The following is an 18,160-nucleotide window of genomic DNA, read 5'->3' on the forward strand; positions in this document are numbered from 1 at the left end:
TATATCTATACCATTTAGTATATATAAATAACAAATTGCTTATTCCGAACACATTATACATATAATTCAGGCGTATTGTAATTGTTGTATTTATTTTATGTTTAAAGTATCACTACTTACGTCACATATAAAGTAATTACGAGAAATGACCAAAATTTATTTTCAATGTTCTATATATATTACATGGAAATGATTCACACTATATATAGGACGGGAATGTAGCACGAATCACAAAGCAGCTAGCGGTGCATGCCGCACCGATAGCGTTACAATGGACTTTCCGTTCTCGCAGAGCCTGGGTTTAATTGGTACCATTGTGATATTAATGCTGCCACATTAATTTTTTATTTTTTATCACGTAACATGTTTGTATGACACCAATATGTCAAATGATATCTACATTACAAGCCAAAAAAAGTTTATGAAATCAATTTTGTAGACGCTATGAAACCAGACTTCCAAGAAATTAGTTCGAATATTTTGTTGATATCCAAATCTTATCTGTCAGACATATTCAATTATTTCTACTTGTGACACAAATTTGGTTGCCATGGTTTCTATATTAATATCTGACATGGTATCTATATTTACTTAAATATGGTACTAACTTGTAGTCTATGAACTTTCAATGCTTTGTTTGTAGAACCATGAGTAGTATTATATAGAAATTCAACTCATTTCTGTCTAATATATTTAAATTTGCGTTCTTGTCACACTAATATAATTCAGACATATACCCCGTATTTTCAACCATATGGTAGTACCAGCATTTCTAGGCGCCACGGGATTTGTCGGCGGTGGATGCCCCCTTGGCGTTCGACTTTTCACATAACTTACTATGAAATAACAATTGACCAGCTAGATGATTCCCAGTAGGCTAACAACTCCACGGGACGTACCCCAGTCCTTACCCTCGTCCCGCACCACAGGATAACAACCGCCCCCGCCCGTAGCGCCGCCGGTGCAAAGTCCCATTGGTCGTGCCGGCGGCGGGGGCTCCTCCTCTTCTATTCCTGGTGACGACGGACGGATCTGCGTCATCGTTGCATGGCGGGCACGCGGATGAGTTGGGCGGCGGCGGCTTGCGCTGCGCCTCTGCTCCCGTCGGCGGCCAACGCTGCGGCCTCCCTCCTCACGTCGGCTCCGCAGCACTCTGGTAGGGGTTGTTGGTGGTAGGCTGCCAGGCTCATGGCCTGCGCCAATTTCAGCTCGCATATTAGCCTAACAACTCCACGGGACGTACCCCGGTCCTAACCCTCGTCCCGCACCACAGGATAACCACCGCCCCCGGCGGTAGCACCGCCGGGGCAAAGTACCACGGGGCTTGGCGGGGGCGGGGGCTCCTCCTCTTCGATTCCTGGTGACGACGGGCGGATCTCCCTCATCGTTGCAATGCGGGCACGCGGATTAGTTGGGCGGTATATATTTATTTTTATTATTATAGACAAATAACAAATTGCTTATTTCAACCACATTATACATATAATTCACGCATATTTGAAATGTTGTAGTTATTTTTGCTTTAAAGTATCACGAATCACGTCTCATATAAAGTAAATACGAAAAGTGACCGAAATTTCTTTTCAAATTTGTAGATATATTATATGGAAATGATACAAACTATATATTAGAATGTAATTTTGCACTTACCACGAACCAGCGAGCGATGGATGCGGCACCGGTAGTTACCGATGCCGTTAGAATGGACTTTCCGGGACTTTGCGTTCTTGCAGAGTTTGGGTGCAATTGGTACCACTGTGATATTATTATATTTTCTTTATCGGAAAAAGATTATTCGCAATATCATACTTAGCAAACAAACTATATATGATTAGAAAACATGTCTGTCAGAAAGTTTCAATTTGTTCTACTTGTGACAAAAATATGATTGCCATGGTTTCTATATTAATATGTGACATGGTTTTTATATTTAGTTAAATATGGTCCTAACTTGTAGTGTATGAACTTTTAATGCTTCATTTGTAGCCACATTTACCACCGCGCGGTCGTAGCCACATTTCTAAGCCCGCAGGGATGTGTCGGCGGTGGAGCCCCCCTATGTTGTTCCTGTGGCGGCGCTGCAGGCACGAACTAATGTTACATCGGTGTATGTGCCCAACTAGGTGCGGCCGGTGTACGATAGTATGTGTTCTAAGTGGCTCTTGGGGCGCGGCAATATCATGTAACACCATTTCTAGGGCTTCATCATCCGACATGCCCGATGGAATGCTGCCGGTGGCGTACCACCAAATTATCAGCTGCATTGGTTTGTACTTCAAGTGTTATCTTCACGGAGGTTGTGTTGTTGTTCTTAGGCCCGAGATTTTTTAGCGGGACGGGAGAAGATTTTCGTACGGATCCGGTAACTACCGGTCATCATCCGACTGGTAGTTTCCTCGGGGTTCGTGCTAATTTATCTCCAATTTGTTATTATCTATTTTACTACTATTTATTAGATAGAAATAACAAATTGTTTATTCCAACCACATTATATATATATTTCGCGCATATTTGAATTGTTGTAGTTATTTGTTGTTTAAAGTATCACGAATCACGACGCATACAAAGGAAATACAAAAAATGACTGAAATTTTCTTTTCAAATTTTATATATGTTATATGGAAATGATACACACTAGATACAAGGGAATGTAGCACGAATCACGAAGCAGCGAACGGTGGATGCGGCACCGGTTGTTACCGGTGCGGTTAGAAAGGACTTTCCGCAGGAGAGGATTTTCTAACGAATCCGCTAACTAGCGGTCATCATCTTGACTGGTAGTTGCCTCGCGATACGTGCTAATTTATATCCAAGGTATTATCTATTGTACCACCATATGTTATATCTATACCATTTAGTAGATATAAATAACAAATTGCTTATTTCGAACACATTATACATATAATTCGAGCGTATTGTAATTGTTGTATTTATTTTATGTTTAAAGTATCACTACTTACTTCACATATAAAGTAATTACGAGAAATGACCAAAATTTATTTTCAATGTTCTATATATATTACATGGAAATGATTCACACTATATATAAGACGGGAATGTAGCACGAATCACAAAGCAGCTACCGGTGCATGCCGCACCGATAGCGTTACAATGGACTTTCCGTTCTCGCAGAGCCTGCGTGTAATTGGTACGATTGTGATATTAATGCTGCCACATTAAATTTTTATTTTTTATCACGTAACATGTTTGTATGACAGCAATATGTCAAATGATATCTACATTACAAGCCAAAAAATGTTTATGAAATCAATTTTGTAGACGCTATGAAACCAGACTTCCAAGAACTTAGTTCGAATATTTGGTTGATATCCAAATCTTATCTGTCAGACATATTCAATTATTTCTACTTGTGACACAAATTTGATTGCCATGGTTTCTATATTAATATGTGACATGGTATCTATATTTTCTAAAATATGGTACTAACTTGTAGTCTATGAACTTTCAATGCTTTGTTTGTAGAACCATGAGTAGTATTATATAGAAATTCAACTCATTTCTGTCTAATATATTTAGATTTTCGTTCTTGTCACATTAATATAATTCACACATATACCCGTATTTTCAACCATATGGTAGTAGCAGCATTTCTAGGCGCCACGGGATTTGTCGGCGGTGGATGCCCCCTTCGCGTTCGACTTTTCACATAACTTACTATGTCCCAGTAGGCTAACAACTCCACGGGACGTACCCCAGTCCTTACCCGCGTCCCGCACTACAGGATAACAACCGCCCCCGCCCGTAGCGCCGCCGGTGCAAAGTCCCATTGGTCGTGCCGGCGGCGGGGGCTCCTCCTCTTCTATTCCTGGTGACGACGGACGGATCTGCGTCATCGTTGCATGGCGGGCACGCGGATGAGTTGGGCGGCGGCTTGCGCTGCGCCTCTGCTCCCGTCGGCGGCCAACGCTGCGGCCTCCCTCCTCACGTCGGCTCCGCAGCACTCTGGTAGGGGTTGTTGGTGGTAGGCGGCCAGGCTCATAGCCTGCACCAATTTCAGCTCGCATATTAGCCTAACAACTCCACGGGACGTACCCCGGTCCTAACCCTCGTCCCGCACCACAGGATAACCACCGCCCCCAGCGGTAGCACCGCCGGGGCAAAGTCCCACGGGGCTTGGCGGGGGCGGGGGCTCCTCCTCTTCGATTCCTGGTGACGACGGGCGGATCTCCCCTCCTCGTTGCAATGCGGGCACGCGGATTAGTTGGGCGGTATATATTTATTTTTATTATTATAGACAAATAACGAATTGCTTCTTTCAACCACATTATACATATAATTCACACATATTAGAAATGTTGTAGTTATTTTTGCTTTAAAGTATCACGAATCACGTCTCATATAAAGTAAATAAGAAAAGTGACCGAAATTTATTTTCAAATTTGTAGATATATTATATGGAAATGATACAAACTATATATTAGAATGTAATTTTGCACTTACCACGAACCAGCGAGCGATGGATGCGGCACCGGTAGTTACCGATGCCGTTAGAATGGACTTTCCGGGACTTTGCGTTCTTGCAGAGTTTGGGTGCAATTGGTACCATTGTGATATTATTATATTTTCTTTATCGGAAAAAGATTATTCGCAATATCATACTTACCAAACAAACTATATATGATTCGATATATGTGAACACAGAGCTGCCGAACTTAAGTTATCTGAAAGTCCAAGTGTATGGTGAATCACTTATTATATTTCATGTACTGTTTGGAATGGAAATATTTTTTTTTTTCCATATGACAACATGTATCGAGCAGCCATGCCTATTGAGTTTAAACAACAATGCTCTCTCTACCATGTGTAATATCAACTGTGCAACCTACTCTGCCTCCTGTTCATGTATGTGACACACGATGCAGAGTCCTCTCTCCTTATAAAACAAAATGTAAAGATTATGGCTGAATGATGTAACTCATACCCTTTGTCACTCTGTTTTTAGTTAGCTCGTAACATATTGATTTTCCATACTACAAACACATCATAATTAAAAAGACACATTGCCACCCCGATCTCTGTTGCAACATAGTCTTACGCAAGTACCACTGCGCTCGATTCTTAAATTGCCCGTACACATCAGTGGACTGGCAGTGCACACCATTATTTCAAAGAACTTCTGACCTAGCAAACAGTCGCCCGCAGCCTCACCCATACTGACCGTCCTGCTCACTTGCTGAACACACGCCTCCAGACCAAATCTCACCGAAGCTCATCCACAGCCACCTCCACTGTAAATTTATTCCACAGCCACCGGCCAAACCGAGCTCCACCGAGCTCCACCATGGATGAAGCAGCAGCAGACCGCATTTTTGGTGACCAGGACCTCCTGGCCGAGATATTGGCCAGGCTCCCTTCGGCCCGCCAGGTTCTGCGGACAAAGGCTGTCGGCAAGAAGTTCAAGTCGGCAACGGAAGAAGGAAGGTTCGTCGAGCAGTACGTCGAGCACCATCAGCCGTCGATCATCTCCTTCCTGGTGAAGTTCGAGGGCGTCTTCGGACCGTCTTTCCAGCTTTACGACGCAGAGGCTGCACCGGCCGACGACACGGTTGTAGCTCTGCGGGCGCGCATCAACAAGGAGGCGCTGCAGGCTGACCGTGTCGTCGCCGCCCGGGGCGGCTTCGTGCTCAGAGCCAACTGGATCCACCCCGGCAACTACACTGTGAGCTGCCCCACCGACGTCCCCAGGCTGTACACCTTCGCCGCAACGCCGCTGCCGCCGGTACCGCGCCTCCCCGACCAGTACACCGACAACACCTATGGCCAGTTCGGCCTTGTGCTGGAGGCAGGACCTCCGGGAGGTATGGCTTTCTTCAAACTAGACCTGGATGAAGATCGCCAAGTGGCTCGCACCTGCGAGGGAGTCAGCTTAGGTTCTCGTAAGTGTGTGCACGCACACGTTTCCATCTACTCCCATGGTCAGTGGAACCGATACTTCTCTGAGCCAATTAGGTCTAGGGGTAGAGTTTTTTTCCACAGGCACCCATCATGCATCCTGGCTCCCAACTCTCTCTTCCTGGTTTATGTTGTTGGCTCCATAATCAGATTCGACCTTACTGACCACACCTTCCATGTCCTAGCAATGCCTGCCTTGCTGAGTGCAGGCGTTAGTTCAGACTTCCAGTATGCAGTTGGGGAGCACAGTGAGGGGGGGATCACTCTTGCTCACTTCATGCAGAGTCACCTCTACACCTGGGCTCTTAAACCTAATGCTGGAGCACTGAATTGGCACATTGTCTCCGTGATAGATATTGTTCAGGCATTTATCCTACAGTTTGGGGTGGGCTTCTGTGTTAACTTCTTCCCCGCGATGGTCGGCAATGATCCAGGGATAGAGATTGAGTTCCATTCAGTTCAGCCAAGAGCTATGTCGCTGGACGGATCCCTAGTTCTCTTGACAGTAGCATTCACCAATGGTCTGTTTGTGCTTGATTCTGCCACTGGGTCGATCACACCGTTGGCACAGATTGATCCCATCGCACCGGTTGCCAATGTCTACACCTTGACAGAGCCGTGGCCACCCCGGTTTGTTTGATGCCAATTATCATGCATTGTCGCTGCGGGTACATCTAATAGCATGACAAACTATGTGTCGTGCACTGTCCACCTACCAAAACAGTATTAGCAATTTGGTGTAATGCAGTGGATCAGCTGCTGTTTGTTATGAAAATGCATTATGACTTTGCCACAGCAGTGGGGTCAGTATGTAACCCATCAACTATTAGTTGTAACGGATATCTATATATCGAGCTTGGTGTTGTAATATGTGTGAACTACTATTGTTGTAATATGTATGGATTATTGTTAAGTAATGTCATTTCGAACTGTGTTTTCTATATATGTTCGGCTTGTGGATATCTGATTTTTGTCACCTTTTTTACTTTGCTTCGTACCATTTAAGTAATCACCTCCTGACGTGTTTTTCAGCCGTGTAAACCATTGCACTTATATCTGAATAAAGTCCGACACCAACTATTTATCTGTTGGTAGGGTTCATGTGTGACAATATTAGTTATCTTTGAAACAGTTGTCTCCATCTCGCCACCATTTTTGCTACCTCATCCGCATCCGCACCTCAGTAATTGGTGCCCTAAAGTGATGCATACGTAGGAGAAGGCGGAGCAGCCGTCCGCCTTCATCCCTGAAGTCACCTTGCAGCCCACGGCGCCAACATCCTACCATGCCAGCACCGTCGCCGCGTCACCTTCCAGCCCACGACGGCACACACCACCAACAACAAAATAGAGATAAGGAGCGCCAGCCCCCCCACCCCCCAGTTGATTGTTGTCCTTTTGCAGCCATGCATGAGTCATACACATTGTATATATTTCTGTTCAGCATAGTTTCGGTTTTATTAAAGTCATTCATTATTTTATCTGAGCCACATAACGTTGACGGGCACTATATTTTTGAAATTATGGTCCGGTAACATTTTGGTATCAATGTAATATGGCACATGCTATCTACATTCACTGAAATATGTTCCGAAATAAAGTATGAACTAACTTAGGAATCTTTTCTTTCTTTAATAATGTGAATTATTTTATAGAAATCCAATTCATTTCAGTATTACATATTCCAAATTTTGTTCTTCTCGCACCAATATAATTCACACATATACCAGGTGATCATCTTTAAAAGTTTCCTTTTCAGAATCATGAGTAATATTACATTCGACGTCTTCCCTCACTGTGGGCCGCGCAAGATCTCGAGAGGCATAGACCCTCGCTGCCCCTGCATCTGCGGCGGACCGCTTCCCTCCGAGGAGCCCGCGCGAGATGCCGGTAGGCAGTAGCCTCAACGCCCCATTCTTCGGCGGCAGACTCCTTCCCTCCGAGGCGGCCGCGACAGATGTCGAGAGGCAAGACAACCTCAACTCTAACAATGGTACCAATCATGAAAGATTTAGGTGGAAGAAAGCTGGAACTTAGAGCATCTCCACTCGTCCCCCCGAACAGGCCCCCGGCGAGCGTTTTTTCCATCCGGACGGCGTAATTCGGCCCAGTCGCGCCCCCGGTTCCTCGTTTTCGTCCGGATTTGGGCGTAAATTCATCCGGCGATCCCACGACATCCCCGGCCCCCCGGGGAGCGCTCGGGGACTCCGGACGAAACGAAAGCGCGCGAAACGGCGAGGAAACTTCCCGCGCGTCTGGTGGCCCCAACTTGTCGGCGAGAGAAACCGATCGTCGTCCTCATCGCATCGTCTTCCGCGCGCTGTAAAAGCCTGCCGCCGGTCTGCATTCGCCGGCCACGCGGCGAGTTAATGTCGTCGTCTTCCGCGCACGCATCGTCTTCCGCGCGCACTAAAGGCTGCCGCCGGTCAGCTCGCCGCGGACGCGTCGCAATCCACGCGGCATTTAATCCCCGCGCCAGCCACGCCTATATACGCCGGTGCGCTCGCCGCGAGGCGTACCCCGTGCTCCACTCTCCCTCCACTCTCCCTCTACTCTCAAGATGGCGTTCTACGACGACGACGGCGCAGCCAACAACGGCTTCCCCCGCCGGTCGCTCCACGCGTGGGAGGGGCACCTCCTCCACCAGGCGGGGTACCCCTGCCCGCCGGACACGAGGCCTCCCGGAGGCGGCTGGCGGCTAAGTGCTGGCGGCGTTCCAATCCCGCCGCCGCCGCGGGGCCATGCCCTCGACGTCGCCATCGAGGAGGCGAGGATGACGATGACCGACGAGGAGCGCGCCGACCCGCGCCACCACCCCGACAACTACACGCGGTGGAACTCCTACTTCCTCCAGCGGTGGGAGCGGGAGCTGGCGGCCTACGACGGCCCGCCGCCTCCGCCTGCGCGCAACAACGCCGCGGGCCGCCGACGGTGGTGGAGCGCGCCGGAAAGGACGTTGGCGAACGTCCTCGCGCACATCGAGGGCGGCAACTACCCGGTGCTCACGATGCCCTCTATCGGCATCGAGGGCATCGGCGAGCCGCCGTCGGGGAAGCGTCTGGCAGCCACGGCGCATGGCTGCCAGCTCGTCGTCTTCCGGATCGGCGTCAAGGTCATCCTTGGCGCCGGTGAAGAGGGAGGAGGCGACGTCGCCTTCGACGCCGGTGCGCGTCAAGAAGGAGCCGGCGTCTCCGCCGGCGACCAGAGGGCGCAGCAGCGGCGCCCTCGTCATCCGAGAACAGCCTTCCGCGCCGCAGAGCGGCCGGAAGAAGACGAAGAAAGAGGCCGCCGCAAGCCAGCTCGCCGAGGAGGAGGCGAAGCGCGGAGGACGCCGCGATGGCGGAGGCGATCGCCAGGTCGCTGCACGACATGGAGGAGGAGACGCGCGCGGACGACTCCGCACCGGACTTGGCCAGCGCGATCGGCAGCGCCAGAGGCGGAGCGAAGCGGCGGCTGCTGGACCTGGCCGCCGCACGCCAACTCGCCGCCCGCGCCGCTCCAACCGCCAACGACGATGTCGCGCGGTACCGCCGTCCTGCGACACCTCCATCCGGCGTCACTGTCCCCGTCGTCGACCTCGAGTCCTCCGACGACGACTGGTACAAGCCATCCCCGGGGTGGGGAGACGCCGGCCAGGGCAGCAGCAGCCAGGCCGCGCAGCCGAAGGCCAACGACGACGGCTCCGACGACGACGGCGACGGCGACTACACGGTGTTCTACCGCCATTTGGGCATGTAGAGCGCCGTGTTTTAAAATTAGCGTTTGAATTCCCCTAGCCGAATTCGAAATATAGTCGAATTCGGCCTCTATGTATGAACTCCTCCCGTAATGTAATAAATATCATTAAATTTAGTCTATATTCACCCGTTTTTAGCCATAGTTTGTCAAGTTTCCGTTTTTTAAATTCGCATCGTCGACTTCGCCTGGGCACGCGGCTGGGAAACTACTACTCCCCACGCCAAATCTTCCTCCAATCCGGACGAAAATTTCGCCGGATTTGGGCGTGGGGAGCGCCAACGAGTGGGGATGCTCTTATCATCATTGGATCTTGCGGATGATGTCTATTTATACGGGCTCCAGGTACTGAATCGTCATTCACGCCAACTCTATTCATGCATAAGAATCCTCAATGGCCAGACCACAATCTGATTATGATGCAACACTTTTCCACCCCCCTGAGATCAGGAGCTCCACCCCAACCCACATGATCCCGTCCATCTGAAATTCCGACTTTTGCTATGCATCCTGGCCTTTGCCAAGTTAAACCACCGGCCTGCTCTCGTTTCCCCCATCGCCTGCAAGGCCGCCAAGGGAAATTCTTGTCTCACCACCGCACAGCTGCAGCTGAAGGCACACCGCCACTCCTTTATTTAGAGGAGCGTCGATCCTCCTCTCCCCTCTACCCTCCGACCACCGGAGCAAAAGAGGAAGCAAAGAAGATCCTAAATCGGTGGAGATTCAGGCGGACAGATCCCGACCACCACTCCAACTACTAGGCAGCAAGCCCTCTACCGGCATAAAGACACTAACCGTACCTACGCTATTTACTCCGGCACCTCCCCTCAACCTATCTCTACCGGCGTCGTCGACTAGACTGGCTTCAGTATGGCCCGGTTCTTTCGAGACAAGACGTAGGTACTGCAGCGGTGGGATAGGGGGAGAGGGGAAGAATACACCTTGCTGATCCCGAAGGAAGCATCATCCCTAGATAACCGCATGTCACAAAAAGGCCTTAAAAACCCTAACGAGGAAGACAATTGTATCGTCCCCTTCCACTCACTCGCCAACAGTACAGGCCTAGGGGAAGACACTACTAACAACAAACCTCTGACTCCCAAAGCTCCACGGCCTCTATAGACGACCGTGCATGTACAGAACAGCATCACCTGATCCATCGATCATAGATGTGCCTAGGCTAGCAGCTCTCTGGCTCCGCCATTAGTGGCTTTCCCGAGATTTGGACCGAGCTAGAACACATGTATTCTGACGCGCCATCGCCTCCACCATCTCACCGGGCGATGTGTAAGGATACCCTATAGGGACCTCAGCACCAGCGATCCGAAGATGAGCCACTAGTACGTTAATCAAATTGCACAAGAAGACGATCCATCACAGTGGAGACGTGCACGCCGCAACAGAACCGTGGCATCTCGATGCCTGAGACGCTACATCAGCCGGAGAAGCACGCAGCATCCGCCATGCATACCGCCACCGTGCGAGGGACGAAGCAACCGCCGCCTGAATTGATGCCAATGCTTTGCCCTTCGTTTCTTCCGGCAGCGGCGAGCAGTAGGTGTAGACCCCACCAGAATCTCCCAGGCAATGCTACGAAGGGTTTACGAACAAGTTGTGTCTGTTGGTTTATCTTATCGTACTGCCTTCTCCAAGGCACTGACCACCATATGGACTTCCCACTGCAATATGACTCTTAAAATAAAAATTTGAAATGTGTAAATATGAGATATTATTAATCACTTCAACCTATAGTATATTAGTAACATTGAGAACATTCATATTTTCGTCAACAAGCATTGCATCAAAGATTCATATCTCACGCTCAACATATATATGTGTACCATATATTTATTGTACATAATTTATATTTAAGTTCGGTCCCTCTGATATTTTGTTTCCTTGAATAGAATACTGGACAAGAACATCTTTTATGTACATTCAGGACGAAACTAATAAACTATATTCAATAATGGTCCATTCATAAATTATATAATTGTACAGGATAAATGTCTCGGAAGGCAAACATTGTTCTACAGTTTTTAATATATGTCAAAGACATTTCTCGCATATCACATCAATAAGGGGTTTTTCTTTAAGAGGACCAGTATGTGCAAATTTTTAACTTCCAACTTCAATATGAATCTTTAAAGAAATATTTGAAACATGTAAATATGAGATATTATTATTGACTTTAACCTAAACTACATTAGTAAGTATGAGAACATTCCAACTTTCCTCAACAAGACTTGCATCAAAATTTCATATATCACGATCAACATATATATGCCTAACATATTTTTATTTAACAGAATTTGTAAGAACCATTAAAGTCGGTCGCTCTGATATTGGAGATTCATACGTGCCATAATAAATATAATACAACAAAGTTTAATATAATGTCAGCATGATAATACAACGAACTACAAATGTAGATATCATTTTTTTAGATAATTGTCTGAATAAAACCCTCTGGTTGTTTTCCATAGTTTCCTTCTAAAGACACCATCTCGTAGAGAATCAGTTTGGTGAACTCCTCTACAGATTCCTGTCATCAATTATCCATGTAGATGTTAGTATACTAACAACTTGAAACTAGGGATACTGAACAAAAATATTATATGTTCTATATTAATAACATACCTCAGTATGTCTTTCCACATATTTCGATCCATCGAAATCTTTTATTGCCAGTAGTGTCAGTATTCCTTCAGGTACCCTTCATTCGAAATAGCAAGTATCAATAAGCATAAAATAGTATGTATGGCAAAGTCATATATATAATTTTCAATTTGGATCAGGGGAAGATGATGCTTTCTGTGCACTAATACCTAGGTGAACAAGACATTATCGGTTCCACAAAGTTAGTCCTGAAATCAGACCATCTTACTTTCCAACCTTCGAATAGAACCTCCACTACTTTTTGTAGACAAGCCTGGATTTTTGCAATGTTTATTTTGTGAATATCTTCTACACTTTGATCTCTCGGCATGACATACTTTGGATCTACAACATGTACTCTCTCTTCTTCCATGTCCCAATAGTAAGCACACCAATTCATTGCAACTAAAGCTGGAACGATGATCTGTTAAGATATGTTACCTTGATAAGATACACTTCTAAATAATGTTTCAAAAAAAATTAGCTTGTTGTCAACATATGTGGAATAAAATCATGGTACTCACGCACATAAGAACTCACCATTCTACATTCAGATATATCATATTCATTGAACATCATAGTGAATTGGTATATTATTGATATGCATTCCAGCGGGTCCTTGTTTTCTAGAACTAGCATCTGCTTAAAAGTAGATCATTAGTACGAACTGGCAGAGATTAGATCAATATATTTCAAGATCATAAATGTGTCATATTTTTATTTTGAATAAAGTTCCCTTGTGTCTTACCGCGAAATCTGATTCCATGATATGCCTCCAACAATGTTTCCTTCTCAATCCATACATAGAACTATCTAGTTGGATTGTTCTCCTAATAGCTATATCAAATGCTTCTGCAGTGAACCTTCTTTTCTTTATGAATATATCCTTAAGGTTAAAGCCATCCAGTTCTATGTACTTGGGCAGAGCGTGCACAATCCAGTTCCTGCAATATGTGAAGTGCAAGATTTTTGAATAATGTATTACTAGATGATTGAGGTGGACAAGAAATATAATAAAAGTTCATGTTTTTTAGAATAATGTATTGCAAGATGATTGAGCTGTAGAAGAAAGATAATAATGTATTCCAGTTAATTACCTCCTGAGGGTAGATGAATTGTTATTTGCAAGCCAGTCATGTAGATCATTTGTGACACCTGTTCTCACCCTAGACTTGGCTGCCCCACCCATCCACGGATTTGGAGCAAAACCCCTTTGCTTGCATTTTAGTTTACTGAACATGGATTGCTTCAAGTTGTTGTCACTTGGGCACATTGAATTCCCTGATCCATTCTCTATGATGGCAGTAATGTCATGTTCAGAAAGTATGAACTGGTCACATTTTCCAGGCTGAATCGCACTCGCACTATCCTGTTCTACCTTTATTCTCTTTGAACATCCCTCCATCTCTTCTACGAAAAGCTGCTTTCCTACAAGAGGACTGAACATGCCACCTACAGCTGGTGGTAGGACTTCTATTATAGTTTGTTGTTATAACTATACTATACTAATGAAAAAAATACACCCAAGTACCTTCTTTGTTTTTTCTCGGTGCCCCAATCTCCTTAGCTGACACTCCTCCAACTGAACTGTGACCTGCAGATTTGACGAGTTTCAACGACACTGCACAACATGAGTACTAACTACATCATTGTTATCCGCATTAACGAACATTTAAGTTCAGCATTACCGTCACTCCTGATGCTGCTGTAGTTCGATGATATTTGGAGGGACGAAGTTCCTCTCATATTACTTGCAGGAGCTGCCACATTGGTTGATGTGTGGGTGTGTAGTTTTTGTGATAGGCTCAGATTATCTTGGAATATATTGGCCATAAGTGTCTCCATGTGTACTTCTATCACTGATTTTAATCCTTCTTCATTTAGGTTAATGCGACCTCCTTCAAACAATAATTCTTTTGTCTTCCTGACATGATGTATCATACGAGCATTGTGCCACTTCAATGCATCAACTTGGCCATATGATAACTGTGAAAAGTAAAGATATTAGTTCCTACATTTTATGCAAGTACACGAAATTTGTTTGTCAACACTACGTCTTCAGCCTACCTTTTGTTGGATCGATCCTCTCAAATAAGCAGTCAAATAACTTGACACAGCTGGTTGAAGTGTTCTGAAAAAAGGGACTTGTACATGTTCTGACCAGGTTGCAGTTGGCGTTCCTACAATTTCGTCATAACGAACTCTCTTCTTGACACTTGCGTCCTGCAATTATTTTCCTATTTCTGTCATGCATTTCATGTAGTAACTTAAATTTGGAAAATATGCAATCAAATCTTACATTTGTACCACCAGCAGTTGAACTATCGCTGTTGCAGTATGATATATTATTCTCCTGATCTGCATTTATCATCCTTTTAAGAAGCACTAGGTCAAAAAGAGCGATCCTTGGCAACTTATCAGGAGGTAGTGCGAATGTACTTATATCCAAGCTGTCTAGGTATAACACCTGATACATAGAACAACAAACTTAAATTATTATTTCCACACAAAAAATATATGACTATGTGAAAATGCAGAAACCATCACCTGCAGTCCAAGTGTACATCCCGTAACATTCTTTATTGTGTGTTTCATTCTTAATTCATCTTGAACTCTTTTCGCCGACACCATGATCTCATCGATAACAAGTGAACAAAAGTTGTGAAGATGAATTGAACTTGTATCTAGTAAAGAACCCCAGAATTCTTCTATCCCATGATTGGTTCTGGTTTTCGCAACAAGGAAATGTCCAACAACAAAAACAACGAAAGAAACCTTGAATCTATCTTTCTGTTCTTTGTTCATACCAATTGGATAGTCCAGAGTCAGCACATCTTCTGCTACCTTTAGCCCACATGTTTCCATTGCATCTGTGCTTACAGATCCAATAGCAAGTTTTATAAAGTCATTTTTTTCTTCAACAACATTTGTTTCCAATCCAATTAGCTTCTTAGGCCCGCAAGGTATTCCTAATACTCTTTCGATTGCCTTGTCGGTTATCTTAACCTTACACTGTCCATTAACAACTATTGACCTAGATGAAATGTCGACATTGCTTAACAGCCAGACAGTGAATTTCCTTGGAGTTTTGTTTATTTGTGGCATCTGCAGGATTCCACCAAAACCTATATCACGCACTAGTTGTTTCTTCTCATCACTAAATTTGCCAACTACAGCTGCCACCCTTTTGGCTGAACTACGAGATGTCGCTGCATCAACATCAGCCAAGTACCCACTATTTTCCATCTTACTTCCTTTGTAGATCAAGCCAGGTTGCCAGCAGATAAAAACTATCCTACAAATGTGCAGCAGATATAAGTAAAGAAGCTGGAGGAAATATGCCAGAACATACAAGCAAAATGCGAACTACGTGCACCAAAACGATGCAAAACTAATAACCTATAGCTTTGAAGCTCTAAAAAACAGCAGGGCTTAGTTCATAAACACTTACTTCTAATAAAACCAACCTTTTGTTCAACCTTCCAGATGGTACACCACATTACTTCTCATTTGGGCATCATGCCTTGCCAAGAAGATGCAGAGAAGACCAATAAGTAAAGAACAGACAGGAAACCTAGCTTCTCTTCTATATATGTGGGTTTTTTTTTTCCAAATCATGTGACCGAGATGCACATTACTATCTCATCTGTAAGTTTGTTGTGCCTTTTCGATGTACCAGCTCACAATATTGCATAGGTACCACCTTACACGTAAGCACCACGTCGTTCTATAGCTCCCTATTAAAATAGTGTACCATCAATTCAGTACATGTTTGCCATGAGCCATACACAATCCTCCCCACTATTGGTGGACTATGACCATGGGACTATTCAGCAATAAAGAGAAGCTTAAAAAAATAGTTGCAGGCACAAAGCAGAAGTCAATCTTTGGTTCATCCACGCTAGGGCCACCTTATTTGAAATTCAATTTTGGAGGGAAAATTTTAGACCTACAACTATGGCTCAACAAGTTATATATAACACTTCCAACTCCCAGTGAACTGCCTATCTGATGTGTCGAATGCAACCTAGGTAAAGAAGTGATATCTACAAAATAGTAGAACAATGTCTCACATATTTGCAGAAGAAATCGGAAAAAGTGCGGCAGTAAGCAGTCCTGCAATTCGTACTTTATCCTCTCAAACCTTATCTTCGGTTGATGTAAGTATTTTTCTCTATAATTTATATTTATTTATTTCATGCATAGTTTTCATAATTACTTCCAAATAATTTATATATCAGGCAAGAAGGTCTGTTTCATCGACGGCTTCGTCATGTGAGGATGATGCTGATTCTAACCAAGAAAGGAGTAGTGCATGTAATACAGATTCAGTTATAGCTTTGGTATTACAGGTGATATAACTGATACCTATGATTTTCATTTTATCGGTACTGCATGTCCACGAAAAGCAAATAAAATTGTTTTTTCCATTTTCTCTTACCAAATGCAGAGCACAGACGTACCGCAAGGATTAGATGAAGTTGGTGATACGGGAGATAACTATGGAGTAGTACCCAATGAAAGTATCGATGGCGACGCTAATTCAAGCAATACATATCAGGACGAAGATGAAGCAGAAGAAGTTGTTAGCAACCTTAGGATTCAAAGGGTCGGTGTAGTTGGTAGATCATATAAAAGAAGGAGGATATAGTTTTGAACTACAACTACCGCGCACGAAAGATCTAAGCAATACTATGTAATGACTGCCTTCGAAAAGTGTCAGACAGACTATATAATTTATATTTCGTAATAACCGAATCTCATCCATTTATGTCAAATTTTCGACACATTACTAAAAACATTATCATATACGTAATATATATTATCACCATTTAGGCCAAGTATGATCATCCAATTTATCATATACTTGGACCATATGGGAAAAATTTGCTTCTTCCTGTTGAAACTACCACTCAATCGAAAGTCAACACTACAGTTTATTAACTGTACGTACATGCTTCGCAGACAGCACTGCCACAATATTTGACAACGGGTATCCCAACGTAGCAATAGTGAGGGCTGCTGTTCACTGTTTGCAGGCCTGTTTTACATGTACCTGACAGGAGTACTTCTTCCCCTAACCTTATAAATGCAGCTCCTTCACCATCCGATAGCACACTCTATAGCATTTTTTTTAATTAAATTCTTTTCGTACTATTGCAAACCAAATAAATAGTTGAAGTTTAGATCAGTAGTATTACTAGGAAAAAAATTATAAGTATCTATCATGCACAGTTTAGTAAGATTATAGTATAGATTACCAGTATTTACTGTCACATCAGATATGAAATAGAACTTTGCAGCAGGCACATAGTATCCGAACAATATGTACCTCAGTCCAGAGCACTGCAGAAAGTTGTTTCCCTCTATAGAAGCTATCGCAGTAGAGCTACGCAGTCTACATTTGGTCTCACTTTTAGCTAACATATTGTCTCACATGTACACAGCAGAGAATAAGATTTGTGTTATAAAGCTTCCAATTGTCTTCTACATCATTTAGCAGATAAAGACTAATACATCAGCAACATTTTTTCATAATGAAAATTTGTTGCAGTAACCCCTGTTATGTATTTTCATTTTCAATATGTATATGAAATCAGTGCAAATAAAAAATTCATGTTAACTGGCAATCTGTAGTATAAATACAGCAACTTAGCCATTACCATGCATTTCCTAATATCGGTCTACTGGCCAACAAGTTAATACATTTTCCAGTGAATATATCTTGAATATAAGCTAATATTATTGCCAATATAACATTTCTATATGTTATTTTCCTATCCATCAACCTTCTTATTTCCATGAGTATATTCGGTTTTCAACAGGAATGGATTAAAAACCATCACCCATAATTT

General features: G+C 44.2%; 2 protein-coding genes and 1 pseudogene across 2 annotated transcripts; 2 read left to right on the forward strand and 1 right to left on the reverse strand.

Moving 5' to 3' along the window:
• The window catches only part of LOC127303254 (protein NRT1/ PTR FAMILY 2.11-like), an 81,533-nt pseudogene that overhangs the window by 41,285 nt on the left and 22,088 nt on the right, over positions 1-18,160 (forward strand).
• On the forward strand, positions 5,303-6,553 carry LOC139831399 (uncharacterized). The gene has a single exon (XM_071820667.1). It carries the CDS (start codon positions 5,303-5,305, stop codon positions 6,551-6,553), a length of 1,251 nt encoding a protein of 416 aa, XP_071676768.1.
• On the reverse strand, positions 12,013-17,083 carry LOC127303252 (uncharacterized). Its single transcript, XM_071820553.1, has 11 exons — positions 14,853-17,083; positions 14,605-14,772; positions 14,373-14,528; positions 13,994-14,291; positions 13,837-13,899; positions 13,403-13,763; positions 13,054-13,249; positions 12,846-12,944; positions 12,476-12,729; positions 12,288-12,363; positions 12,013-12,192 (listed from the first exon to the last, which is right to left on the reverse strand). The coding sequence occupies exons 1-11, from the start codon at positions 15,549-15,551 to the stop codon at positions 12,091-12,093; spliced, it is 2,472 nt and encodes an 823-aa protein (XP_071676654.1). The 5' UTR covers positions 15,552-17,083; the 3' UTR covers positions 12,013-12,090.

Source organism: Lolium perenne, chromosome 5, assembly GCF_019359855.2.
Source record: "Lolium perenne isolate Kyuss_39 chromosome 5, Kyuss_2.0, whole genome shotgun sequence".
NCBI classification, from domain to species: domain Eukaryota; kingdom Viridiplantae; phylum Streptophyta; class Magnoliopsida; order Poales; family Poaceae; genus Lolium; species Lolium perenne.